The sequence below is a fragment of the Xiphophorus hellerii genome, chromosome 17 (genome assembly GCF_003331165.1).
Source record: "Xiphophorus hellerii strain 12219 chromosome 17, Xiphophorus_hellerii-4.1, whole genome shotgun sequence".
NCBI classification, from domain to species: domain Eukaryota; kingdom Metazoa; phylum Chordata; class Actinopteri; order Cyprinodontiformes; family Poeciliidae; genus Xiphophorus; species Xiphophorus hellerii.
The window spans coordinates 6,102,197-6,130,163 of record NC_045688.1 but is presented as its reverse complement, the minus strand read 5'-3'; the positions used below and the strand labels follow the sequence as shown (position 1 = coordinate 6,130,163).

The 27,967-nt window shown below is 39.6% G+C and overlaps 1 protein-coding gene across 4 annotated transcripts in view; it reads right to left on the bottom strand.

Moving 5' to 3' along the window:
- Positions 1-25: 25 nt before the first annotated feature.
- Positions 26-27,967, bottom strand: part of hgfa (hepatocyte growth factor a) — a 36,239-nt gene continuing 8,297 nt past the window's right edge. Inside the window, exons 1-18 of one of the 4 annotated variants that reach the window (XM_032589898.1) lie at positions 22,634-22,899; positions 18,483-18,642; positions 18,216-18,328; positions 17,533-17,647; positions 13,108-13,250; positions 12,807-12,927; positions 12,520-12,638; positions 9,190-9,361; positions 8,946-9,097; positions 7,556-7,649; positions 6,312-6,451; positions 4,893-4,925; positions 4,588-4,696; positions 4,424-4,501; positions 4,194-4,331; positions 3,223-3,329; positions 2,970-3,103; positions 26-2,766 (exon numbers count right to left, since the gene is read on the bottom strand). In XM_032589898.1, coding sequence (XP_032445789.1) covers positions 2,590-2,766; positions 2,970-3,103; positions 3,223-3,329; positions 4,194-4,331; positions 4,424-4,501; positions 4,588-4,696; positions 4,893-4,925; positions 6,312-6,451; positions 7,556-7,649; positions 8,946-9,097; positions 9,190-9,361; positions 12,520-12,638; positions 12,807-12,927; positions 13,108-13,250; positions 17,533-17,647; positions 18,216-18,328; positions 18,483-18,642; positions 22,634-22,697 — 2,169 coding nt within the window. In that variant the 5' untranslated portion in view covers positions 22,698-22,899 and the 3' untranslated portion in view covers positions 26-2,589. Of the gene's footprint in view, positions 2,767-2,969; positions 3,104-3,222; positions 3,330-4,193; positions 4,332-4,423; positions 4,502-4,587; positions 4,697-4,892; positions 4,926-6,311; positions 6,452-7,555; positions 7,650-8,945; positions 9,098-9,189; positions 9,362-12,519; positions 12,639-12,806; positions 12,928-13,107; positions 13,251-17,532; positions 17,648-18,215; positions 18,329-18,482; positions 18,643-22,633; positions 22,902-27,967 lie in introns of those variants that run through there. The other 3 variants (XM_032589899.1, XM_032589900.1, XM_032589901.1) reach the window with 3 other exon arrangements.

Sequence of the window (27,967 nt, the reverse complement as noted above, 5' to 3'; positions counted from 1 at the left end):
AAACATGCAAAGGCAGAGAAACGGGTCACTGTAAAACTGTTTATTACAAATAGGAATATAAAGGGATACAAAAATCTGAAAAATATCATGATACAAAAGAAATAGCAGCTGTATTTTATGAGTGTACTGTTCACAAAATATACAACTCATATCTACATATTTACATTACATTAGGCTGAATTAAATAACAGTTGCAACACATTCAGGACATAGTCAGAACAAAACTCCCATGGAAATAAAAACATTTGACATTTGGTTTCAAAGACATAAACTTAACCAACAAAAGTCTGTTTTTGCATAGTAATCTGAAAAGAAGCAAAACGTTACAATAGAAAACGAGAAAGAAAACAAGAAAAGTAAGTCCTGAAATGTTCTTGTCCATTTTAGAAGTTTAGCTCATTTGTAATGAACTGAAATGAGGTGGAAAGTGGCTCTTTGGTTTGTTGAATCAAGGTCGAAAGCTGGAACTCATGGAGACCACATGCTCGAGATAGCAGGATAACAGCACAACACGGTTTGTTTTTGCATAGTAGAGAAAGCTCTCACTATGCAAACCTTTTTTCAGCCACATTTCAGCAGCTGATGAGCCATCTCTGTCTTTTAGTGAAGTCCGAGCGAACCGTATATTTGTTTTCTTCACATTTCACCAAGCTTCCCAACTTCTTTGATACCATGTTTCTAATATAACCCACAAAGTAAGCACAACCATCAAATTATGAACCCAATTATGACAATTTTCGTCCTCTCAGTTAAAAAAATAAATATAAATTACTACATTATACTAAGTTTTAAAAAAAAAAAAAATCCACACAATCAGAAGTTCAAAGAAGCCTATCCAACGATACTAAATGAACCGACAATAATTCAGATCTACAAGACCTATAAAATTTACACAACGTCAGGAAAAACAAATAAATCTGCAGGTCTGTACACACAGTCACTTTTTATATAAAAGAAGAAAACATGTTCTACTGACCACACACAGCCCACCAGGGGCTACAGTTCCCTCCAAACTGGATACCACCAAACAGCCATGTTATATTTGGCATGGCTCTTCTCTCTCTCTCATGCTACAAATATTAGCATAAGATCTGGAGCAGTTTGCTCAGTCCTACTTAGACTCTCTCTCTAGGGGGGGAAGCCAACAGTTACAGTTAACTGGGGAAAAGGTAGTTCAGCTACTGCACGCAATTAAAACTGCCAGGTTGGCCACAGTTGCTGCTGTTGTGTATTCGATGTACTCATATTAACAATTTATGTATCCAAAGTCCAATTTTTCTAACTCTGTTGGACCTACAGTTAGACAGTTTTGGCTTCATAAACCATCTGACTTACTTATTTTCTCATAGCGAGTCTACGAGGAATTTTCTAATGACATTTTCATGCTTTCGTTTTCATTCTTTTAGCCGTTTCCACAGTTGCCTGCTTGATGCTTTTAACACTGAAACAACTAACAGCTGTGATATATGCAAAGTACCTGACAACCAGAGCAGATGAGTGCATTTATAAACTAGACTGGAGGCCAAAAGTGCCACAATAAAATAAATAATTTGACAGATAAATATTTACGCATGTGTGTTTAGAAATAAACCATAATAAATACACTAAAACTTTAATCTATCATGCAAATATGTTGCTACGGATCATTACCATGTCTCCTAGGTTCAGACTGGCTAACTGCAGACCAATCTTGTTCGCTATAAGACTGCTAAAAACCGTGATCGATTTTTTCGGGTAAAAATTAAACAATCCCAAAAAAAATTATGTTGAATTGCAACACAGGACTATCAAATCATTAAACAAATGCTGAAATAGTTACATTTTTATATTTCATAGTTATATTTCTAGTATAGGATTAATTCAAATTATCCAAATTATCCTAATTAATTACAAATTTTATAAAACAATAAAACTACAGATTTATGTATTTATAATATTCTTCCACATTGATTTAAATTATCACCTATTTATTTGAAGATAAAGAGAAAGACACAGAGAAAGAGATAGATAATTTTGTTTAATATATTTCTTATAGTTTAACTTAGACATATATGATTATCTAATTGGTGTATTGTGGAACTTTTGCCCTCAGCGTTATTTAATCTTTCCCGTACATAATATATTTTTTTTTAAAGTAAAAAAAGCACAATTTGTAGCCCAGCTAAACAAATTGAAAGAAACACAGAAATCCCAGTCGAAGAGGAGCTACCTTAACTGGTAGCCACCAAAGAAACCAGGTTCAAGTAAAATTCCAGGACATAAGGTCACCATCTGATTCACAAAATGTCTTTTGTGTTGCCTTATTTGCATGATTTCAGAAATTCTGAACATGTCGCAACAAGGACGCGTGCCACCTATGTGCTAAAGACTGTAGTCGCAAACACAAGCGCAGAATGTCTGGAATTTTAAGGTGGGGACATTCCATCTTTTAAATCTGAGCTCCAACAGAGTGGTTACTCTCCCAAAGGTAGTTATCCCTCATTGCTTGGTTCAGCTTGAACAGGACATGCGATGCTTCCTGGTCCCGGTTGCCTCTTCATCGGCAGCCTTGTGTAGTGTCCACAACAGGACTCTTCCCATACCGACCCATCAGTTCCTCGGCAAACTGGGGTAAAGTCTAAACACTTTGTAAATCCACTCTGAATAGAAGGCAACATTGACAAACAGGGCAGGCTGGGCAGAGGCACATTTTGTCCTTGGGATGCTCACACCGACAATAACTTTTCGTTGATGCTCCTGGCAAACCAGCGGGCCGCCATAATCTCTCTGAAATTAAATGACGCAGACACAAACAGTAAGTCGACACTTCTAATAATGAACCTCTTCTACAACTAAATCGAGCCTAAAATGTGCTAAACTCTGATTTGACACACTTCACATAACATCTCTATAAAATCCATTACAAAAAAGGACATTTAAACAAGAACACTGTTTCAGTCACACAAAGCAGACACACTGTTGACACTCACTTCGCATACGCCTTCACCTATGTTGCCTCCAGCACATATTCTGCTATTCTCTGCGTCCCCTTTGATCTGTGAGCACATTTCATTGTCGACCATGGGCATCGTCACGGAGTTCAGAGCTTCATCAAGGCCTGTATCTGAACAGAGACCGATATACAGTCAGTGATTTAATAAATACTGTAAGGTATAAACAGTTGAGCTTCAACAGCCTTAAACTTTGAAAGGGTGATGGAGTTAAGGTGAAGGAAGGCAGTACTTTTTGTTTCCCCCCATCCGTACATGGTGCAGTTGGTGCCTTCAGCAATGTGACACTCTTTTACCGGGAGATGAATCGTCGACGCACCGTCAGACACCGGGGCAGGACTGAAACAAACAGAATGGTAATTTATAACCAAGCAATCTGAGGATGAAGATGTACATTTCTGTGAAATAATATCAAGGATAATTTCAAAAACAACTTCCAAACAATGGTTTAAGTTATTAAGGAAAAAAACAAACCTTAAATCAACCTGGCTTTATGTGAAAATGTAATTACCCCCTAAACCTAGAAACTGTTAAGCAACAACAAAGGCTATCACGGATGTATGATAAATGGAAATGGAGTGTTTTACATTCCAGTAGAGGAATTTTGGCCAACTATTTATTGCAGGATTGTTATAATCCAGCCACAATTAAGATTTCAAAGGTGAATTTGCTGATTTGGTTCTTATCCCACTGCATAACCTAAACTTAAGGTCAAACTAATGGCTGGACATTCTCTTTCAGGATTTTCTAGTAGAGAGTAGAAGTTATGGTTCAGCCAAGTACACCAAATTGCTCAGGTTCTGACGAAGCAAGAACATCATTTTACTACAACCAACAAGTTTTACCAACTTTTTCCTCAAACTCCACATTTATTAGGACCCAAACCCTCCAGAAAATTCCACTTTTGTCAATTTACAGGATATTTTCACCAAAAGCTTTGGTGAAAATATTTTTTACATATTTCTGCTGGGCCCCATGTTCTTTTTAGTCGGCATTCGTTTCGACCCTGGAACATTCCCACGGATGCCATTTTTGCCCAGCACTTTTCGACTTGTTGAGGCATGGACACTGACCCTGTCTAAGGCAAGTGAGGCCTCAGACAAAACAGAAATTTTCTGGAGACCCAAACTGCGCAAGTAGCATGTTGATAGTTAATATATTTTAACAGGTAAATGGAAACGTCATTGCTGGCTGGGTACTTACTTCTCTAGTTTCAACATAACCAGATTGGATCCTTCAGGGCCACATATCAGGCGAGAAATCCCCAATCTAGGACGGTTTGAAGACTCATTCAGGTGACGCAGCCCAACTTGAATGCTGTAATCCTTGAGATCTGGAACACTGACGAGGAGAGCCAAAAAATCCGGTAAGACACAGAGAAAACAATAGTATGCTTGATTATTTGGGGAAAGTACCAGAAAATAGATCATTACCAGGACGTGAAGCACTGCTCGTAGGTGGTCAAGACCCAGTCCTCCCTGATCAGTGATCCACCACACCGATGAAGCTTCCTAAGACAATTTGCAAAAATAATTTATAACTTGGCAAATCTTTGCAAACTTTGAGAATGTTCCGTAAAACAAAGAAACTGACTTACTTTCTTTGAATGCTCACAACCCAGCCGCCATCGGTTCCTTGCACTTCATGTCCTCCGACTATTCTGGTGTTTATATGTACAAAGCATGATATCTTGGGCCTCGTTAGATCTATATAAGGAGATATTTTGATAATGTTTACTATAGCTTCAAAAGATCAACCATGAAATATGATTTGTTTAGCTAGGTAAATGAACACAGAAGGGTCAGATCTAAAGAATTACAAGGAAAAGAGAGGAGATCAGAGATAGGACGCCAAGGAGGAGGATTAGACTAGTGAGGGCAGATGAGCAAAATGGATACTTACTGTTTGGTTGAGGAGCCACTGTTGGTGATTCGCCTAATATAAGAAAATCATAACAGTAAGAACAGACCTCACAGCAGCAGGGAACATCAGAAAATGGCAGGCTTTATAAAGACTTATCTGCACGTCTGAATCATTGTTAGAGGCTTTGACAGCAAACACTGCGGATAAATTTGTTCAAGACCTAAAAACCTCATGGAAGACATGTTTTACATTATGGAAATCATTATGCAGTCGTTCATAAGAGGTTCTTCAGAGCACCAAGATTGAAACCAGCCACAGAAAATGTTGGATCCAGGAACCAGTGTTGTTTTTTTTTTTAAATAAAAGACTGGCAGTTGGGTTCACCATCTGTTAGCTGTTTGGGCAATGTGTATTATCTACCAGACAAAACCACAGCATAAGGATCACACAAGACATCAGACAAGATGGAAAAGAGAAGTGCTATTATTGTGCTCTGTTGTGGTTCCAAAAGTTTGTCAAGCTAAATTATTTTATTTATTGCACCACACCTCAACACCAGCACAATCTTCCAGTCAGTGTGGCTAAAGCATCCTGAAATACTGGTTTAAACTTGAGGATTAGCTGTAAAACAAACACTTTTATGTTTGATAAGTCTCCTTCCAACAAGGCCAGTAAAGTTTTGATAACTGAATGACACTTCTGAGATGCTTGAGAAAAAACAGTAAACATTAAGAAGCCAGTTAGCTTAGCACAGCACCAAAAACAGGAAAGAAAAAGAGACGCAAATTATTTCTGTCTATTTATTAGCATTATGCTAATCATCAAAGCCAATACTTTTGACTTGTTTCTCAAAAACTACTTTATATATGTAGTGTTTAGTAGCTTAGCAGAAAGAAAGGAATATGTAGGCAAAAACCTAGCTTGGTTACGTCTATGGCCACAGATTGCTTTATTTGCAATATATCTCAGTTTGCTTTGCTAAATAGCATAATATTCTATAAAATATTCTATTTATATGTGTGGTACCTAGCAACAAAAAGTGAAAAGACTTGTCTTAGAACAGACAAGTTCTGACTTGTTCCATAGACAGTTATTTCTTGAAAAGTTGGTTAAACTTTGGTACAAACACACAAGACTTCCTTGTCTTGTGTGTTTGTACTAAACACACAAGACAAGGAAAAAAAACAAGGTAGCTTTCTCCATCAACAAATTATGTCCCCACCAACCAAAAAAGGATGCTAATAATAGTAACCGTCAGTGGTAATTATTTACCTTCTGAAGCTTTCTGAAAGACAGATTGTGGGTTTTACATCTGCTTCAGTATTAATCCTGTTGTTTATGCAACACCTGGAAACAGGTGCATCAGCTGGGCCTCTTAAAGTTTATGAAAACAGAAGCGTCCAGGTTCTGCAGTTCCTGAAATCTTGTTTCATATGTTAAAGCGCTTTATTGACTCACATTGCTTCAGCTTGCAGTAGTCCCAGACCAAGCGGTTATTTGGACTCGTGTAACACCAGGGGCCATGTTTGTCTCGGTCTGGATTCCGGCAGTAGTTCCTCTCCAGCCCTACGTGGGATATTGTAGAGTGAGAATCCCCACTGTAAGACACACAAATATAGGTTCTCATATTGCATTTGTTATCATGTGCACAGTGTAACAGAGAGCTAACACTGGGTCACATCATGAAGATTAATACACACCCTCTCGCTCTAAAAATAACCAAGTATGTGTATACTGCACATAGAGTTGCGCTGTCACGCACATACAGTAGATTCACACTGTAAGCAATCCCATTATGCCTGGAAAGTTTGGCTCTGGGTTTCTTATAGCGCAATGAATCCTCTGCCTTCGCTGCACAGAGCACATAGAAGGAAACAGAGTTTTCTGAAGGGTGCTCAAGGGAGTATGAAAGTATGCAGTCTAAGCATTCAGCAGGGCTCAGACCAACAGGAGCCACAACCTCTATGGAACGATTTGGTTGTACTCTTGGTAGGAATTCACATCTAATCATGAGTCTTTTCGCCACTTGGCTGTACAAGAATTAAATGCAATCTTCTCAAATATCCAAAATACCCTTGAAAAGTAATTACGAGGTAGGGGTTTGGACACACAGGCACAAAAATGATGCCAAGCGAAGGGCAACAATTTGTCAGGGGGTGAAGATAATTCCACTTCCCAGGAGAATGTTAAACAAGCTGTAGCTCTCAGCAGTTTTCCCTGGGATGACCCTTAACCTTGAGCGGGGTAGACTTGCTGGCTGCAGTGGATGCGAGGGAGCTGATTGGCTTTGATCTGTTCTCCTCAGAAAGCACTTCCTCGGGTCAGGGGTCGGTTCTGGAACATGTCCATCTGTCTGTGCCATTCTGGCTTTTAAAATTCTTGTAAATTAAGTAAATCCAACAGCCTTACTTCAGCATAAAGCAACAGGTCCTAAAATGGGCAATGTCTTAGTCAGCGTGGGTCACTTGGGGAGGACCCCAGAGTTTCCTCTCATCAGTAAACTGAATAATAATTAGACCTGGTACTGACCCCCAAGGCACCCCGATTTCCTTTCACTGTTTGTTTTCACTGCTTTGCTTCATTAATATTAAAGAGATTTTCACAAAGTGATGGGAACTGAACTGTCAACACTTACCCAGTAAAAACAAAAAAAAAGTCTGTACTGCCATGGCAACAAAAACAAGTTCTCTTTACTTTGTTACCTGTTTATATAAGGTGCCCAGTCTGCACAGGGAATTCCTGATCGAGTTGTCGATAAGGCGCCTCGGTACATCTCTCCTTTGTCTTCATAACAATCTGGGCAGGAGTGAGGTTAAGTTATTTTGCAAAATCTCATTAAAAATTCACCAGAGTGCCAAGGACAACAGAGTCATGCAGTTTCGCAAACACCTGAATATCTACATAGCATAGAAGCATAATCATGCATTTGCAAAGAGAAACAAAAACACATTCCCCTCTTGTGGCTTGGAGCAGTTCGGCGTTGATGACAGCCTGTGTAACTATTGCTCCCCACATATAACAGAACATTTAAACTTCATTTATACTATGTCTGTTCTAAAACAGGGGGCTCGTAGTAAATGTCATGTGTGGTCCTCTGAAATACAAAGCAGGGGAACATGGGAAATGACAGCGAGCGCTGTTGCCAAAGTCTAGTGTTTTTGTTCTCCTGTGAAATGGAATTCATTGGGCAGCATGCTGCCAAGGGGCTCAGTCCTGTGAGAGTGATATAGAAACGTCTGAGTAATTTAGCAAAAACATGACATGTGTCTTTAAGCATCTGCGGTTTAGTATTTGAATTATGTTCTCTAAGGAAGAATGCCGGGTTTTCTCTACAAATTACAAGACGCTTGTTATTTGTTGCTTCTGATGTTCATGAAAAAGATTTTGTCTGCCACGTATTTAAAAAACGTGTTTCTTATTTGAATACATCATTGCTTAAACCAGGAAGGCTAAAAACAACAGCATGTGAAATGCTCTTAGTAAACTTGAACTTCACATTTCTGTCCCTAGCTATCTTTACCCGACTGTTTCAAACATTTGGTGTAGATTGTAAGGAATGTACTACAGGAGTTTATTACTGAAATAATTAATTGGATTAATTGTGATAAATCGATTACTGAAATAATTGTCAACTAATTTAGTAATTCATTAATTGTTAAATGGAGTACATTGACACAAAAAAAATGAGATTGACTGAAAAAACAGCTTAATCAGAGCAGTAATTAAGTCAAAATTCATAATAATAACAATGAAAAAATATCTGTAAATATGTTTTAGCCAAAAGTCCTCAAGCAGCATACTTTTAGTTTCACCCAGTTCAAGTTTTATTGCATTTTAGGCAATAAAGAGTTTATTTTCTTATTTAAAATAAAACTAAACTATTTATTTATTTGCTTCTTTAATATACTTATAATATTGTTTAATAAAGGCTTAGTTTACTAAAATAATTATTAGTTGCAGCCCAACAATAGTTTTGCTTTGAGTGAAAGCTGAAAGCTCAATTGTCTAATGGTTGCTTCTTAGAAACTTTCAAATTTTCAATGAAGTTTAGATAATGGACAAAGAAAAAGGGATTAACACCTACATATTTACCTATTTTTGGTGTGGCTTCTGCATCACATCTGGGGATGTGGGTGCACTTTGCAATCCTCTGGTTAGGGTCTGTGGTGAAGCACCATGGGTAATGTGCTCCATCGGGGTTGCGGCAGTAATTTTCCCGAAGGTCTCTGTAACAAACACATCGGCTACAATTTAAATGACGATGCTGATGACTGTATCGTTGACAGTTATTTGGTTATTTGGTTTCAACACTTCTGCTTTTCTTCCCATCGCTCACTTGCATTTGAAGTTCACAGGAAGAAATGAGTGGTTGTGGGGGAACTGGGAGTCCCACCGCTGACATGTCACACCCTCTGGAGTGACGTTCATCGTCCCGCGGTAATTTGTGCCGTCCTGCTGGATGCAGGACGTTGTTGTGTTGACATCGATTTCCTCACTGTGATCTGAGTCTGCAAGAGAAAAATGTTGCAGTGAGGGGAGCCATGAGAAAGATGAGAAAGTCACTAGCTGGATCCTAACCGAAGAATGAGGGAGGAAAAAAAGGAGGGAGCTGTTAATCCTCTAAAAAATGTGTCATGTTTAATGTAGAGACAGATGATCAAAAACAGTAGAACTCCCTCCATGTTGCTATTGGCATAGGAAACTCTCACTGTGTTCACAACAGTGGTGCCACATATTCTTGCACACAGGGATTTCCACAAGCATTAATTATTCAATTAGCCTAAAATAGAACTCTTACTGTTGCAAAATAACATCTTCTAAAATATATTATTAGTTGTTAATTTCTTGGGTAAAAGAGAAGCCATCCACAGGACCTTCTAAAAGTATTTGTGTGCCTTTGACCTTTCAACATTTTGTCAAGTCTCATCTCTGGCAAAACTTGAAAAACCGATTTTCACAGACTCTAATTCGAGTTGAGCTATTTTGCAAAGAATGGGCAAACCCTTCAGGCCAGAAGTCTTCAACTCCATGACTCGAGGTCTAGCGTCCAAAACTTTTAGATGTGCCTCTGCTTCAACACACCCCAGTCAAATAATGAGATCATCAGCAAGACTCTGGAGACCACGGCTGCATACGGAGGAGGTAATTCAGGCATTTGAGTCAGGTGTGTTGGACAAGGGACACGCCTAAAAGCTGAAGGACATTGACCCTTGAGGTCAAGTCTTGAAGACCGCTGGTTTAACCCATCGATGTACAAATCTGATAGAAACACATCCCAAAAGACCTGCAGCTGGAATTGCAGTGAAATGTTGTACACAGTATCGGTCCAGAGAGAGTGAACAACAATGATGTATCTAAAATCTTAATGTAATACATCAAAGTTTGCTTTGTAATTTGACTAAATTGAAGCAGTTTCAGGGGTTACAAATGCCTTTGTACCGTTACCAGTCAGCTTTGAGCCACTTCAACCATCAGCAAACTATTTCAAACATTTTCAGATGGAATTTAACTTTCAGCAGTGCAGGGGTAGTGGCAGTTCTCCCCTCTGAAACCCTGTCTTTGTTTCTTTAGCCTTTGACAGATGAGAAGAGGGAAGATGGAGGAGGAACGAGAATGTTTTGAGGCAGAAACGGAAAGGCCGTTGGAAGAGAGGGATTCTTTGGATTGATGTAACGCATGCCAGTGTCTGTGTGCTCCGCACAGTACAGGTCAGTGGTTTTTATCTCACTGAGGGCAGGCATTGAGGGATGCACACATCTGGACAAATGAAGAACCTCCGCCCTCGCTGTAAATCATAAGCTGTACTGTAAAGTGCATGCGTGTGTGTGAGCGTGTGTTTGACGGAGAGAGAAATACATTGCATGTGTTTAGAGGATGCGCACAGCAGAGCATTTTGACAAAAGAAAGAAAGAATTTGCTAATGACATGAACGTTTATTCCCTGCCTCTATTACCTCTGAAGACCAAATGCTGTCAAAGGTACAAATCAAACTCAAAGCCAAATGTAATGCGAGTCAAGTGAAGTTATATTATTCACCTCTACCCTAATAATGTGTGTCAGGTGTGTAACAACTGAAGGTCTTGAAGGGTTTCTCCAAAATTATTTCCATTTATTTTCTGATGAAACACCATTTCCAACAGATCTATTCTCAATTTGTGCGTTGATTAAAGACGACAGAGCTTTGCCTGAGACGTCAGGAAGTCCAAAGTCTCCGACTGCTGTTAAGTAAGGTTGAAGTCTAGTGTCTGTGAGGGCCGTGGCATATGATTCACATCATTTTCATGTTCATCACACCATTCGCTGACCCCCTGAGCCCCGGGAGGAAGCATCTGCAATCGCTTTCCTCCTTTCACATTAAATTGTCTCTAAATGTTGTGATTCAAACCCAACGTTCATGCCACTAACAACTACTGTCCCCTTTCAGAGCCTACATTGCCGTGCAAGCCTCTTCATGTCTGCTGGACATTCTCACATTTTGTCATGTGAAAACCACAAAATTCGGTGTATTTTGGGGGTGATTTTCAGTGACACATCAACACAAGGTAGTGCGCTATTATGAAGGGGGGAAAAAGTGACACATGGTTCAGGCTGCCTGAGTCAATACTTAGTAGAACCTCTTTTTTGTGTTGCAGCTACAGCTGCAAGTCTTTATATGTCTATGTAAACTTTGTACATAGAGAAAACGAAATCATTGCTCCATCTATTTCCCTGACAACTCTAACTGACTTCCCTGTACTTGTTGAAGAGCAGCATTCCCACAGCATGCAGTCACTGATACAGTGTTTCACTGTGACTATGGTGTACTGTGGATGGATGATGTATGCTTTTTTTAGATTTTGATGGCTCTAGTGGCCTTTATTTGAAAGTAGTTCGACAGGAAACAGGGTAATGAGAGAGGGGGAAGACATGCGGCAAATGTCGCTATGCCGGGAATCGAACCTGCGACCACCGCCACGAGGACTAAGGCCTCAAAATGTGGGTCATGCTTTGCCCCTGCGTCACCACATCACCCCAGATGTCATTTGCTTTTAACAGCTTGTGGCAAACTGCAAATAGAGTCTCTTATGACCTGTCAACACTTGCTAATTTCTCATAATGGCCAAATTATGAAGAAATGCCTCTGAAGTCTTCACTAATTAGGGTCTATATAGGGCTATGTCGCAAAATGTTAAAAAAGTTCAATGGGTATTTATGCCTTTATAGAAGACCGTGTGAAGCATGTTGGTACAGTGGCCTTCATTGTCACTGTCCAATTTTCAATCTCTTTATTCAGGCAGACGATCCCAGTAACAAACAACATATTTGCTTTTTCCTTGTTGAGGTGGAAGGATCTTAAACCAAACACCACATTAAATGACGACTTCCAAGACTTCTCAAGGGGGAATTATATCTTCAGACAACCACCAAAACCACTGAAGTTCTTGCATGTAACAACTTCAATGATAAAACCTGCTAGTGATACAAAACCAAAAAAAAGGACTATGTCTACTGAGTCCTTTAACAGTTTCACAATTGTGTGACACATTGTTTGAAGGTTCGGAGCATGAAAGATGTTAAGAAAAATCTAGTCATAAATCAGAGCAAAAACAATCAGTTGGTCTTGTCACACTTTCTTTGAAGACTTTAGTCAACAAAGCTCCCAGCTGGAGATATAAAACACCCTTACCACACATGGTAATGTTGCAGTACTCCCACGGAGTTCTGGGATCCATGGTGTAGCACCACGGCCGCAGACGGTTATTTGGGTTACGACAATAGTTGTCCCTTAAGTCTTTATCTCGATACCTGCAGGGAGAGAGTGAAAAGAGGGAAAAAAGGAAGTCGGGTGGGAAGTAAGTCATAACAACTGGTGAGGTCTACCTCTCCTGAGCATTAGCGTCATTTATTCAAGCATCTGTCATGGGTGTGTGCTGGTGTCTGTGAGAAAGATCAACGCTGTGGATTTCAACTTACTTTTTGGGCTGGAATGGGTGTACATGAGGCCATTTTGAGTCCCACCTCTGGCACTCCTTGCCGCTTTCAGTTTGGTCCACTTTGCCTCGATAATCCTCCCCATTGCACCTCATGCAAACTTCTGCCAACAAAGAAACAACAATTATCAAAACGTTGTTTCCCCTTCTCACGAAAGCAAACAAAACCTAAGGCATTGAGAAAGCAATAAACTACGCAAACATTAATTAAACTCTTGAGCGCCTCTCGACTTTGGCTTTACTTAAACTGAAACGTTTTGTCCACAGAGGAGATTTCGTCTTACCCTGTGAACACTGTGGTATGCCACACTCCTCAGCTCGTACATTGGGGTCTGTGGTGTAGCACCACGGACCACCAGGATCGTTGTTGGGATTCCGGCAGAAGTTTTCCCTCAGGTCTTGCATTGGGTACCTGTCTGGGTAAAACCTAAGGAGGCACAGATAGACATTGCTGAAGGTGTTAACCGATAGCATGAGCCGTAAAAATAAATTTGCAGGAGTGCTTGCACGCTTGCTTGTAGCAGCCGTGTTTTTAGTATCACTGGCCTGCAAGTGCGGTCCATAACAACTCAAATAAATTCAAAGGGAAACTTAATGATGTTATATGCATAACTCTGTGAAATTCAAGCACCTGCAGTCTGAGTGGGCTACGTTTTCTTTACATCCTGGAATGATCTCTCATAGCAATCAAATGCAAACCAAGTCATCAATACGTCTCTCTTCTCCATGTTAGCACCTTTTGCATAATCACATTACTAATTGCAACCATTTCCAGACTCTGTGATGTGTGAAGCAGCTCGAATGTCACAGCACGGTAACCAGCAGCAGCAGCGCAGAGTTACGCTACGGGCCAGTTGGAGCAGCCTGAGCAGCTCCTCCGCTGGCCACCTTTGAGCGCATTTAAAGGTAATCCTTCTCTGTCAACTGTTACACCAAATTAGTGTCAAGGAAAGTGTTAGAAATAAAATATAGCATCCCGTGCAAACATGGTGTAGAAAAGAAGGGGTGATAAAGAATCCCCCCCACACCCTAAGCCAAATGGACAGTGCGTAAAATTAATCTTCTCCTACGGCAGGATGATAAAAACCTGACATGTCAACACTCCCTGATTCATGCAGACCACAAGACAGCGACTGACGACAGAGGAAGGTTCAAACTCACTTTACCAAAGAAAAGCAATATAAAACGACTGAATAAGAACTGACACGGAAAGCGTGAGAAAATGTCGAAAATCTTGTCCAACGAGTAACATCAGAAAAAAACAGAAAGTTCTTCCTTCTGAAACTTGTTTAAACACTTCCTTGTAGGCCTATTGTATGGTTTTGTAAGGCTCTTGCAAAGTTTCACTGATCATGCACATCATTCCATCTAATAATGGACGTAAACTTAGTCATTTAACTTAGCAAATAAAACGAGTGTGACAGTGAAAATGGACAAAAACCATTCGACCTCACGGTCATGCCTCCATCCTACGTTCTCATTTATGCATGTTACTAAAACAAAACACTTGTTTCAAAACAGCATGAATCTTTGCTTAGGGCCAAAGATCACATCTGTTTTGTGTAACTCACAAACTTAGCACACTGTAGGACTCTATCAGAAATGCTGTGTTGTTAATTTAGAAATGGAATCATGAATTTTCCCACTTTAAGTAAAAGTTTAGGGAGAACAAAAAAGGCTGCAGCATGGGAGCAAGTTAGCTGTAATGATGTTTTGCTAACAGATGTTGGCCAGTTATTCATCATTTTGCCAGAATCTGTTCCCATTGGAGTGCAGTCAGACACTATGCACACATGCTTCCTTCTTTGAGCCAACAACACATATTGGCTTGATTTTGGATAACACCGAAGATGAAATCTGGGCCTGAAGTAACTGCTGCAAAATGTCTGAACAGAATTTACAACAAACTCTGTATTTCAGGTGAACCAATGATTTCAGTGGGAGAAAAGAACTCCCTGTAAGTTTTTCTAACCTTTTTGTATATGCACAAATAAAATTACAAAACAATTTAGAAATTCAGGATACAAACCAAAGCACATAAGCTAAATATTCATGCCATTTTTTAAAATGATAAAATAGGGAAAAAAATAGCAAAAAATGACTGACCAACTGTTGCTAGGCAAGTCATGTTCAGTAAGATTTTCTTAGCTCAATTAACTATTAACACCCACTGTTTCATTTACATTAAAAAAATGTATAGAAGAATTTTAATGCTTATTGAAATTACATAGAATAGTATAATTTTTCACTTTCTTTTAACTGAAAAATTTCCCAGAGCGAACACATTCTGCCATCTTTAGCATTGTTTGGCTAATATTAGCCATGCAAAATAAAAGTTATATAAATCTGTCAACTGAATCTATAGCATATTCCCCAACAACGCATAAATGAAGTCTACCTACAAACACTTTTAAAGCTCACAAATATTTACTAAAACTCCCTATGTTTTCTTTTCATTGAAAATATTAGAAGGGCAAACATCTTTTACCAGCTTTAGCTTTGCTACACTATCATTAGCAAAGAAAAGCTAGAACTGGCAAAATATTCACCATATTGTCTTGGAAGACCTACAATGTCTGCCTATAAACACTTAAGCCTCATTAAAATGAACCATCTCTGATTTTTTGTTTAAGATGATGTGCATAAAAAAACAAACAAGCTCTCTGTTTTTACAACATTATAAAATCTTCTTTCAACCAAACGGATGCTTGTGCATTGATCACACTTTGCTACGCAGTGCTCTATAATTGGCGACATTCACTCGAAACGTCTCTTTTTAAAGTTCAAAATATTATAAAACTCATTTCACTAATTTGTGGATCTCCACAAACAAGAGGGCTAAATCAGCCTCAAGTTCTCATGTAAAACAAGAAGGAGTTGCACATTCTCCATGCTTGACTGGCCGACACTGCTTTCAGCTTCAAGCCTCAAACACAGACAACAGGTGGAAGTTCCACTCCTTGATGGGTACCTCCTGAGAAAATACTTCCTCCCCGCCACCTTAATAAGCCAAGCATGAAAATAATAGTTACCTGAACCTCAAATGGCGCATTGTTCTTTGGGGTGGTAATTCTCACACAGCAGGACAGTCCCATTTTAGGTAAGCCCACAGTGGTACTAAATCTCCCTTCAGTTAATCTCTTATTTGAACATTTGACATTAGAGGTCCACTTCTATTTGAGTAGAGCACGGAGACCATGTGTCAAATAAACGATGACAAAGGTTTCCTTATGTTAACCACTGCTTGTGGAAAGTGATGACAGGACTGGGGCAGTGCAGAACAGGAGAGGACTCACACTGCAATCTGTTTTAATTGTGAGCAAACCTGTGTATTCTCTCTAGTAACTCAGTGAACTTAGCTGGACACAAGACAAAAAAATGACTTCAGTCTATAAATCTTTGCGCCTTCTTTATTTTATTCTGCTCTGCTTCTATTATTCACTCTGCACCTCTTCAAACTGTTATTACCCCCTCTCCCAAATCCCCTCTCTGCCACAGTTAAAATGTCTTGTAACTAATGAGCGCCGCTAATGAGAAGCTGGCAAAGATCCATCTCTGCAAAGTCACTCATCTTGCCCTATTGTAGAAAAAACATCTCTGGGATACACCTGATGGCCTCTGGTGCAGCAGAGTAAAAAAAAAAACAAAAAAACAAGTCAGCAGGGAGGACATCCCTACATGTGTTGAAAGAAATCTGACTTAACTCTGGATAAACGTTCAACGGTCTCTGAGCCTCCACCTTCCCTTAACCCCCGAGGTGGAAGGGGATGAACCGAGCAACAATAAATCAGATACTGAGGTCTGTTCAGTATCAGGCACAGAAAAAAATACAAGAAGCATCCTGGAAGAAGCTGGAAGTCTAAAAAAAAAAGACGGGAGCTTTGAAGCTTTTTGGATTTAATCTACAGGAAATTAGCGAGAGGAAGTGTATGATCAACACAATGTCTGGTGAGCAAGGAACCAGAACTTTTTATGAAACATTCACACTAAATAATGGGTAATTCACTAAAAATAATAGCAGTGAAAGCATATTTTCCCCCACAGAGATTTCTTATTTTGCTTTTGTGTCCTACATGTTTTAAATTAAATAGACAAAAATATCCAAAGCAGACACAAAATAAAGTTTTCAAATAAAAAAATTATCTATTACAGAAACAAGCCTGTCAAACCAACAGAGAAAGAGAACTGACAAGAACAGTGAAAAAGTTTACCAATTATCGAAGAAGAGTATAAAGAAGATAATTCAGACTGACAAGAGTGAAACATTATGGAATGTGTCTCATACTACATCTGGTATCAAATGAGCGCAGCATTAAACAGACCATTACACAAACAGTCAAACATGGAGGTCTTAGTGCGATGATAATTTTTGCTTCCAACCAGGAACATCATGAAGGGAAATGAGAATTATGCCCGAAAACCCTCCAGCGTGGCTGAATAAAAATAATTCTGAGAAGAAGAATGGGCCAAAGTTTTCTCTAAAATTATGAAAGTTTCACTGCCAGGTATCAGAAACACTCGACAACAGTTGTTCAGGGTAGTTGCTCATGACAGGTTAGCATTAGCATTAACATTCTTGATAATCTGAAACATCTATGTGTGACAAAACACACTTGGATGTTTCTTTAGCAAAAGCTAAAGAGGCACTGTTTGATTTAAACACAGCAGCATGACCTTCTGTTAGGCTCCAGGGTAAAAAGAGGACTTACGTGTGTTCATTGATGTTATTATCAGACCAAGCTTGGCAAGTGATGTTTGACTTCGTCCAAGATCTCCTCCCTCTGTAGTTGTCCTTGGTGCCGCTGATGCACTCTCTAATATATTCTGAGAGAACAAAAGGCACAGGAGACATAGGAAAACATCAGGTTTCGAATGTTCTGTCATTGTGCCAAGTTTGTACAGGTGCCAAAAGGTTAAACTGCCATTTACTGATTGAGACATAGTTGCCCAAGTATGGTCAAAAGGAAATATTTCTCCTGAAAGCATTTAGTCATCTCAAGTCCCAGAAGTTCATTAAATGTCACAGGAGGGAGCGTTTGTAAATTCCGCAATAAATTCTAAAGTGATAGATTCAACAGCTTACATTTTAGGCAAAGCTCTCATGTTGGGTGAAAGCAAGCAACGTTTTTTTTTTTTTATTATTTTTATTTTTTATTTATGTTCCACTTAAGCCTAGACGTTTAAGCACTGGCTTTCCTCACGAGAGTGAGTCAACTGTTGGGCGTAAAGAGGTTCATGTCTTCTGAAAATGTCAACAGGGAAAGCAAACACCTTAGACTTAACGAGCCAACACACATGTGTCACCACTACAAACAACTTGAGCAAATCCTTCGCTCCTCCACCGTTCTCATGAGAAAAACACCGACGTGCCTCTGAAAACGATAACATTTACCTTTTTTTTCGCATAAAGTGAAGTTGATGTTGGCCTGCTTCTGCGCACCGTGGGTGAAACGGTCAAAAGGAAGCAAGTAGCATTTCCTGTTGGCCTTTTGAAAGTTGAAAGCTCTGCAGACACACACAGGGGAAGCAGTTGAAAGATGACCACATGATAAACAACAAAAAATATGTAAATACAACCAGTCGCTGCGTGGAACCGGGATGCAGGGAAATCAAGTGAATTCAGAGAAAAGACGAAAAAAAAGAAGAAGCTGTGACTCACCTGCAAATGAAGTTTTTCTTCTTGCATTTTCGCGCGCAGTGTTCTTGTGAGCGGCTATTTTGTACCACTGGAGTCTGAGGACAGTCTGTGCAAATCAGCATGTGGTTCTCACTCTTTTCATACTTCTGTAAAGACTGACGACGAGGTTTTTGACAGCAACCTAAAACGTACAGAGATGTGATTTTTATAAGAATTTGTTTCCTAAAAGAGCTTATTCAAAAACTTACAGGGTACTTTCAGAAACTGGGCTTATATTTTTAGGAGAAATTTAAGGAGTTACATTTTCAAAAACTTCCAGGTATTTGCATTGATCTTTAGAGATTACTTTCCTAAATGTAGTGATACTTTCCCATAAAGTATCCAGTAAGTTCCAGGAAACTAACAACTGGTAAGCAACTGATAAGTAAGTTCCAAGGATGTTTCAGGAAAGTTTCATGAAGTACCTAAACAAAATCTTAAAGAACAACAAGTAATAAAAGTTTCAGGGAAAGTAGACATTAAGTCAGCTAATAGCTAATAGCTGATTTAATCAATTAGCTGACATTAAGTCAGCTAGTGTCTGACTTAATCCTGAAAATTACTGGAAAGTTTCAGAAGTATTTGCTGTACTATTTAGTGCAGCAACAAACTTTAGCTAATTACGGTCGCACCTCTTAATACCTGAGGAACATTTGTTATTTAAAATGTCAGTCAACTCAAATGAACTCCAAAGGGTTGCAGGTATTTTTTAAAAACAAGTCTGAACTTCTGCATTGTTTATTTTATCACCACCCAAAATACCTTATCACTTTCAACTGTGTGACTCAAAAGGTTCCGCGTTAACGGTTATTGCCTCACTGCACATTGTGCAATCTTTCCTGTGACATTCTGCAGCTTGTTCGGCACATTTCAGAAGACTCATTCATCAAATTTTCAGTAGCAATTTTGCAGCAAACCTTTGGCACAACAGCAAGGGCAATGTTGATTCCAAAAGTGGCTAGCAAATTCCTGTCAGAGCCGATTCTTTCTAGAATTGCACTTTGCCATTCGGTGCCGTGTTCTCCAGCAGACAGTCAAGGAAACCGCTTCATGTTTGCATTTTTTTGGAAGCAGCAGACGTCTAATCCCTTCTATCCCAGCTGGTTTACAGAGAATGTCAGAGAAACAAAAGTGAAATGTTCTCAGGGATGAAAGCCCTGTTCAAAAAGCATGTGTGCATCCAAAGCTAAATTATCTTGAGCTGTGAGGACTGACAAAGGAAAGTGACACCTGTCAACAAGTTTATATGCTGCACTGGATACCCTCATGAAAGCAGATCTCATATTTTACTGGCTAAGGTCTTCTCCTCCCCACTACAATTCTGTCATATTTGGCACGGTTCAGTTTTAAGTTACTGATGTATTTATGAGTTATCACGACTCCTACGGAAAGCAGTTTCATAATCTTGCATTCATGATTTTGTAAGCTTTGGTAAAGACTTATAAGAAGTCCTGCTGTTTAACAATGCGGACTTTTCGTTTATTTCTTTTTATATTGAGCAACCAGAACTTTCATTCAGTGACCCTGCTTGCCAGAGAAACTTTAAATTTCTAATAAAAAGATACATTTTTATGCATGATGCTTAATGTATAGCCTCTCCGCTTTTGGAAATGCAAGAAAAAGAAAAAAGAAAACACAGTGTGTGTGGAAAATGAACCGTCAAGCTGTCGGCAGAGCAAATGGACCCATTATATTTCTTTCTTGCCTTATTTATAGAGCTTTGTTGAAAGGAGTTTCTTTGGAAGAAGCACATCAAAAGAGAAGTCTATCATTGCAAAAATGTGGCACAATGCACATGGGATCACAGAGGGTTCAGAAATAGGGCAGCATCATATTTTAGGACGAACATTTTGTGACACGAATCATTCATTTTTACCTGCTCTGGAAAAGAGAAAAAAGTTCTTCCTTTAGCCGGATTGAGTTCTGCCGCAACTGTAGTTTCCTAGTGCTCTCAGGCACCTTTAAACTTTAAGTTTGTAATTAAAGGCAAGTGCGACATAAATCATCCAGGAAAATCTTTTGCTACCGAGTTACAGCCGCATGCCCCCGTGCCAAGACCCAACACAAGACGCTGTGTGTGTACTTAGGATTCTGTAAACTGTGGACCGTTTAGAGGCTTGTCGTGGTTGAAAATGGTTTTAGGGGAGGACATGTTATTAATGTTTGGGCTCCACTGGACCACATCTGGCAGTCATCACCGTGTTGTTCCAGCCCTGATGTCTGGCCAGGCCGCTCAATTAGATTTCACTTAGTCTCTTCCTCTCCTTGCACTCAGACCCCTGCTATCTCCACATATCTCCCAAGTATTTTGTTGAAGCATGAGGATAAGGATAAAAGGTGCTTGGAGGGGTGGGAGCGAGAGCGACGGGATTTAATGGGAAGAGGCAGCCGTATTAGACGAAACAGGTTCGAATTTACATTTGAAGAAACGTGGATGGGGAGGGAATGGTGGAGGACTGAAACTTTTACTTTAAGCTGGAGATCGTTTGACTGAACCAGTCTACCACATGAATATGGCTTGAGATGGCAGTTTACTCTCCTTCCCTGTTAAAAGGTAAAGCTCCGCCCCCTGCCTCAACCACTTTCCATGCTCAATTGTGCACAACTGCCTTCTTTTCAGCTAAAAAAAAAAAAAAAAATTTTCCCTTCAAGTCACACCAGTTCTTATGTGGCTGCCAAAGAAAAGCAACTCCTCACCATGATGCTGCCGCCGCCATTTTTCACTGTATAAATGCTGCATTGAATAAGATGTTTACTGTTCATTTTCTCCCACACACACTGCATTGCAATTAGGCTAAATAGTTTAGTTTTGGTCCAATCTGATCAGAGAACATTCCACCACATGTTGCCTTTGTCCCTTACAAAGCTCGCAACAATCCCAAATGAACTTATAGAAACACCTGCTCAACTTGGAGTAGGATTGTATGCACATCAATTTCCTGGTTTTGATTCTAACTTGGATTCAGGGATGAATTTGGACTATTCCAACACAATGATGACCTGCATCATTTCAGATAGCTCTGACTGTGTGTTAAGGCGAGTCTGGAAGGTGAATCTCCAGCAGGGCAATTCCTCCAGGATTACCCTGCATCTGATCAGCTTCCCTGAGCCACAGCCTGGTGGTTCCACCACCATGTTTCACCATGCGCGGTGTACATCAATTCTCCTACGTTCAAAAATGATTTGCCTCCATGGATGACAACATTTTTGTGGCCGTTTCAAAAACGTTCACTTTCCAGGCGCATTGCCATACAAGAAAAACAGGAAAGCAGCAGGTTAGGGGCTCTGTCTGGGAATTAAGCAGACAATACATCTGTTTTGGAGGTGCAAATGTGCTGGAGTATCGAGCAGCCAGATGTTAACCCCCCTCCACCCCAGTCCACCACACACACTCACTCCCTGCTTTGTAATGCCTTGCTTCTAGATCTGTTTCACACATCTTTTCTATCTAGATGCACAAACACCCCGGTCCTGGGTGCACATTTTTACTGTTCCCACCTCTGGTGCGGTCAAAGGTCAGGGTCAACACCCCTAGAGGTGGTAACTACAGACACGGTGCTTTACTTGTTGACCTTTTTGACTGGACAGATGTGAGCTGGGACAAGCGTTCAGATAACCAATAATTTACACCTGGCTCATTTGGATACATTTAATTGAAGGCGGGTGCAGTGGTAAATCACACCATGTCTCAGGCATCTTCTCTGCAGCTCAGTGTCAGACTGTTTAATGTTTAATGATGAACTGTTTAAAAATATTTGAGGGGAAAGTTGTAAAATCAGCTGATCCGATATCAATGCTGTCAATTTGTTTGCAGTTTAAGCTTTTTGCCAATTGAAATGTTAGGAAATTTCATAGTTGAAACAGCTTAAATTATTAGCTGCTCAGTTTCATTTGAAGTAAAATTGTACAAAGTTGTTAAAAAAAACAGTTTCTTCCATTTTCAAAGGAAAATAATGAGCAACTTTCAGATATTAGAATTTTTTTGCCAAATATTTGACTTTTCTGTACATTTATGACATGAATGTGAAATTAAAAATGCACTTCATGCCATCTATTTTTTTTTTGTTTGTTTGTTTTTCTAATTTTAAAAACAAATCCAACATCCAACAGAATCCAAACTTCACAATTCTTACCTGTATCCACAAAAACCACCATAACGCACACCAAAACCTGGTAAATCCACACGTTTGCACTCATGGTTGGATCCAGACTTTTAGGGATCAGAGTTAGAATCCTGATCAACAGAGCAACTGACACGGCTGCCGGTTCAAGTCCACAGAGAGACTGATGATCTGCAGGAGACTCGCCTTCCTCACACGGATGCTACTTTTCCCCTCAGAAGCCACACACGTCCTCGGTTCAACCCCTTTTCGCCAAAGTTTGTAAGCACCCCCCACCCGCACCATGCTCTCCTCTTTGCCTCACCGCTGTCAAAGTCTTCACGCTACAGCACGCTGTTTCCGAAAAATATTTTCAAAATAAAACCAAAATGTTGTTTTTGTTTTTTTTTCTTTCCGAAATTTTTGCAAAATCTGATGACCGTTCCGGTCTGAACTTTACATACACTCAGAAGGCTGAATGTGATTTATTTGAGTTTTCTTATTTTTAAGTGGTTATTTTTTTTCTGGGTCGAGTGAAAACACTTTTTTCTTCTTTTTTTTTTAAACATTTGTGTCCAAAATGTTACATTCCAATATAGTTAAATATACACTCAGGGTCGCTTAATTACACCTTGCTGGTATCAGGGCTCTTACTGCTTTCAGTACTACCTTAACTTTTTTATGGCATAGGTTTAACAAGTTCTCAGAAACATTCTGTGGTCTTGGCCTATAATATCACACAGTTGCTGCAGACTTGTTGACTGCACATCCATAAATCAGATGTAGTAAGATTTATCTTGGGAAAGTGAAAATGAGAAATTGAGGAAAATCTTCCACTTCACTCCAGAAAATAGAGTTGGAAATATTATATATTTATATATATTAATAAATTGACCCCATGTGAGTTACAAAAAATAATTACAATAAATGGAATGTATATCTTACTCCTGCTTTTACAATGCTTTAAAGTTGTTGCATGGTGTAGTGTCATTCCACCATAGAGAAATGATCATTAATTGTCCTAAATGAATATGCCATGAATGCATTTAAACTTTTGACTGACCTGTGGCTTCACTTGTTTAGCATTCGTGTGCCGTCACATCTTTTCAAGGTATAATGTGACTTTTTAGATGGAACTCGCTGAATCTGAGAAAGTTCATTCACCTTGTTGGACTGTAGCAAAGTTGACAAGTAGTAAAGTTGTCTTGTAAGAGTTTATTGATGGCAAAGACCTTTCATGATCCAGCAACAATTGGAAGCCTGTGCTTAATTTGGCTTTGTTAAGCCAGATAAGGAATAAAGAAGTTGTGAAGATAATGATGTTGATCAGTGCTAGACCTATTATCATCAGACAGGATCTTTTTGACAAGGTTCTCTGGTGTGTCTCCTCACTGATCCTCCCTTTGGCTCAGTTGAAAAGACAGATGGGATTCTTTACATGGAGCGCCAGAAGAGCACTTGGTCTAAAGTATTGATTGCATCCTCAGAGAATTAGCTAGTTTCACAATATCTAAAGCAGAACCAGAGAGGGATCACAGACATAATGGATTGGTAAAACAAGCAAACGTAGCTCAGCGAGAGGTCCTAGAACACATTGAAAGGCTTTGCCAGAGCTCGACACGAAACTCTTGCCAACTGAAACAAACAAAGAAATCTATGAGATCCTGGTTTTGATAAAGCTTCAATCAATCAGACTGACTTGAGGCTTGAGCATTTCAACTGAAAATACATAGAAAATATGGGAAACTTTCTGACTCAGAGACATAGGGTTGATCACCATCATCCGATCCAAGCATTAACCATTCCCCTGTTAGATTTGGCCACTCGTTCATTAAACGGTGCACTGCATAGCATTTAGCGACTTTTTTTCTTCTCTATCAGAGATAAAGGATCTGAAGATTGACATGAAAATACATAACCAATGTCAAGTCATGTTTCTGGATGAAGAATCATGAGAACCATTAGAAGTGTAAACTTGATGCTGTTTCTTGCCTCTAGGAGAAATTTAAAGTTATGTTCAAGTTCTCCACATGTTTAAGCACAACTAAGTTTGACAGAAAGTGATGAGTGTTAAACAATACCCTGGGACAATGGCTAAGCGTGTGCAGGACCACTTGGTGCTTTTCTAAAGCAAATTATACATTTAGTAGAATCTAACCATCCAGGTTAGATAGTGGATGGTGCAACGTTAAAATCAGACACCATCCGGATTAGATCACACCTATAGCTAAAGGCAGCTGGGAGAAGCTCCTATATAAGACAAATGAGGCATGGAAAATAGAGTTATGAGTTAATATTCTCAAGGTTATTGTCTTGTTAAGCTGTAAATTCTCACCCGTGGAAAATATTTTTACCCATTGATGCACATTCCCTCCCTTAGCCTCTGTCACAGGAAAAGAAATCCATCACAGAACAGTGCAGCTATCACATTCTATATTTTATTCATTAGTTTCCTCCACACCTTTTTGGTGAAATATTCTTCCATTTATAAGATCAGGCCGTGAGCCCAGGAGGGAAACTCAGACATTACTCTGCCTAGGAACAGTGTGAGCTTATTCTTGTGATCCAAGGCGTTCCAGGCCATAACTGATGTACACTTCCTTCCAGTGATTTTTGGGTTTGTCTCAGGATCTCCTCCCAGAGATTCAGAAACCCTCCCAGGAAGCTAAAACCCTAACCCTGGGGTATTCACCTGCTTCATCACACCTGAGTGAAATACTTAAGATCATTAGCAGGACTTTGGAGAATTTGACTTCACCAAGGAGGTGATTCAACTATTTTATTCAAGTCTGTTGGACCAGGGAAAACCTGTAGATCGCCGACCCTTGAGTAGAGTACCTTAACCCTAACCTGTAGTTCTCCACTCTGATCAGCCCAGATAACAAAGGATCTCACCTTATTTCTACTAAACCCATCCATCCCACAGCCAGCCAGTTCATTTTAGCCCAGCTAAACCCCAGACCAAAATCTAAAAGAGAATGTGGCGAGACATAAAATTGCTGGGCACAGACACAATCAATCCAAACAGCCTGAGATCAAAATCTGCCAAAGTGAAAAATATGAGACCATATTACCCAGACCTAGTTTGGCGATACACTGCTACAAAAAGAGCTGACGACTCTCATGAAAATCCAATCTTGAGAGGGATGAAAAATATCTGTCAGAGACTGGGGGAATGTTTGTCCTGGTCGAACAGTCCTCAAAGCATAAACAGATTATGAGGGAAGAAACGATGCCAAGAGTCTGTTCATGGCATATTCCAGTGGAACGTTTGAGGCTGACCTTATAAAGCCATTTTACTGGATACAGTTTAAGGATACGACTGGATAAAGTCCACTGCATCACAGAAATTTACAATACCTTTATTATAGGGATGTTACACTGATACTGGAGTTTAAAAGTACCATAAAGACTCAATATGCTCACTACAAAGACAACATTGAGCACTACAGATCTGGTATACATCCCATTTGGGACATTGTAAGACATGAAGTGTGTGTATTTAAGTGGGGCAGCTGTAAATGATCCCGTTTAGGTACTAGAGTAGGGGACTTTTGTTGGGCTCTAACCCTTATTTGACAGGAAATCCACACTTCAGCCGTTAACGGGCGGTGGACTTAAAGCCCTCCAGAGAGACCAGCGGGAAAACGAAATGGTTTGAGGTAAATGCCAGACACCCGGCCCGCTCTCATTATGACGCGTGCAGGTCATTTCTGTTTTTTCTTAGGTCTTTTTTTTATCCTCCCTTTGGTGTGTGCAGAAGTGGACAAGCAGGTGTAGAGGTACATGTGGATATAATGTGTGGGCGTGTGCATGTGTGTGTGTGAGTACTCTTGGGGCAGCAAATTTAAGGTTCTAAACCCTGGCAACAGGCACGTAGTTGCATGGTCCACCATACACACATCACGCTCGCAACGTCAATCAGTGTCAGTGGAAAGAAGAAATCCAGACGCTCTGAAAAAATACGGTCTTGGAGTACGTTTTTGTAGTTTGGTACCTTTTGAATTACACCTCACCCTGTCCCAAGTGCTTAAAAAGCACTAGGTAAATAAGTTAGGTTTGACAGCTGATTATGCATCTAGGGAGACGATGTTGGAAGTAGAAGTGCTTGTTCAAACCAAAGCAAAGCAAAGGGAGTATTAACTTCCATGATTTATTGTACTCAGACCAGGACCATTGCAGAGGATTCCAAACTGTCAATCATCTCTTCATTAAATCAGGTGACGTTTGGTAGCCCTGTGATGTATGGGATCAATATGTTATTATAATTACTGGTTCAATGTATAATTGGTGCAACTAATTTACCTTTAAGTAAAAACAGGTTTAGCTTATTCAAAAATTTAATTACAAGATCCTTTTGTTATTGATCAAAAAGCGAAGTAACTCTTCCGTTCAATCAAAACAACACATCTTAGTGAGGTGCTGGAAATAACATCCAAACATGCCATTACTGTTGGCACCAAGAGTTTCCGTTGACAAAATAACATTGGCAGTATCAGTAGAGCAAGAAATTCAACAACAGCAAGATTGGGATGCCTTCTGGGTCCTCTGGAGATTTCCCATTTAGAATGAACTCCAAGATACACATGACTATGTTCCCCTTCCAGGCTGGGAATATCTTAAGGGATCGACTGACAATGAAGTAGAATGAAACTAATTCAACTGATCCATCCTACATAGATCTGAATTGGACTATCTGCATATGTTTAGCTGCAGGGTATTCACCTTTTTAATCTGTCATGTTATATTAAAAGCACAGACCTCACCACCAGGAATCATTCTTAGATTTACATTTAAAGACAGCTTTTAAATCCTTTGTAAAACAAAGATTTCTTTCTCTTGGAGGATCCAGCCTTTTATAAAGTTTATGTAGAGTGGTTTCAGCTGTGCTTTGCTACAGGGGACAGTTTGCATACTTGCCCTTTCTTTTTTGTTTTGTTAGATTTACATAAGGCAATATACTTGGCCATGTCACAGTTTTCATATTTTCCATTCTTTATGACCTTTTGCGTTATTTTGCTGATGTGCTTTGAGCTGTTGCCATCTTTCACAATGTATTTTGTAGTGTTGGATTGCCGAGTAAATTTCTCTGCCCAGGGTTGTCACATAACTTCATCATCTAACATCACAGTGCCAGGTATAAGCAGCATTATTTAATGGCTTCTACACTGATAATGTTCCATATCCTTATAATTTCACCTCTGTAGTGCAGAGTAAGCACTAGAGCTTCTTATAGCTGTACCTGCCAGGCTTGCAGTAAACAGAATGGGTTCTTTAGGTGGTTGAAATGCCATTCAGAATTTTCAGGGGAAAAAAGACATTAGTGGTACTAATATTAAAAAACTGCCAACATACAAAATACAGTAG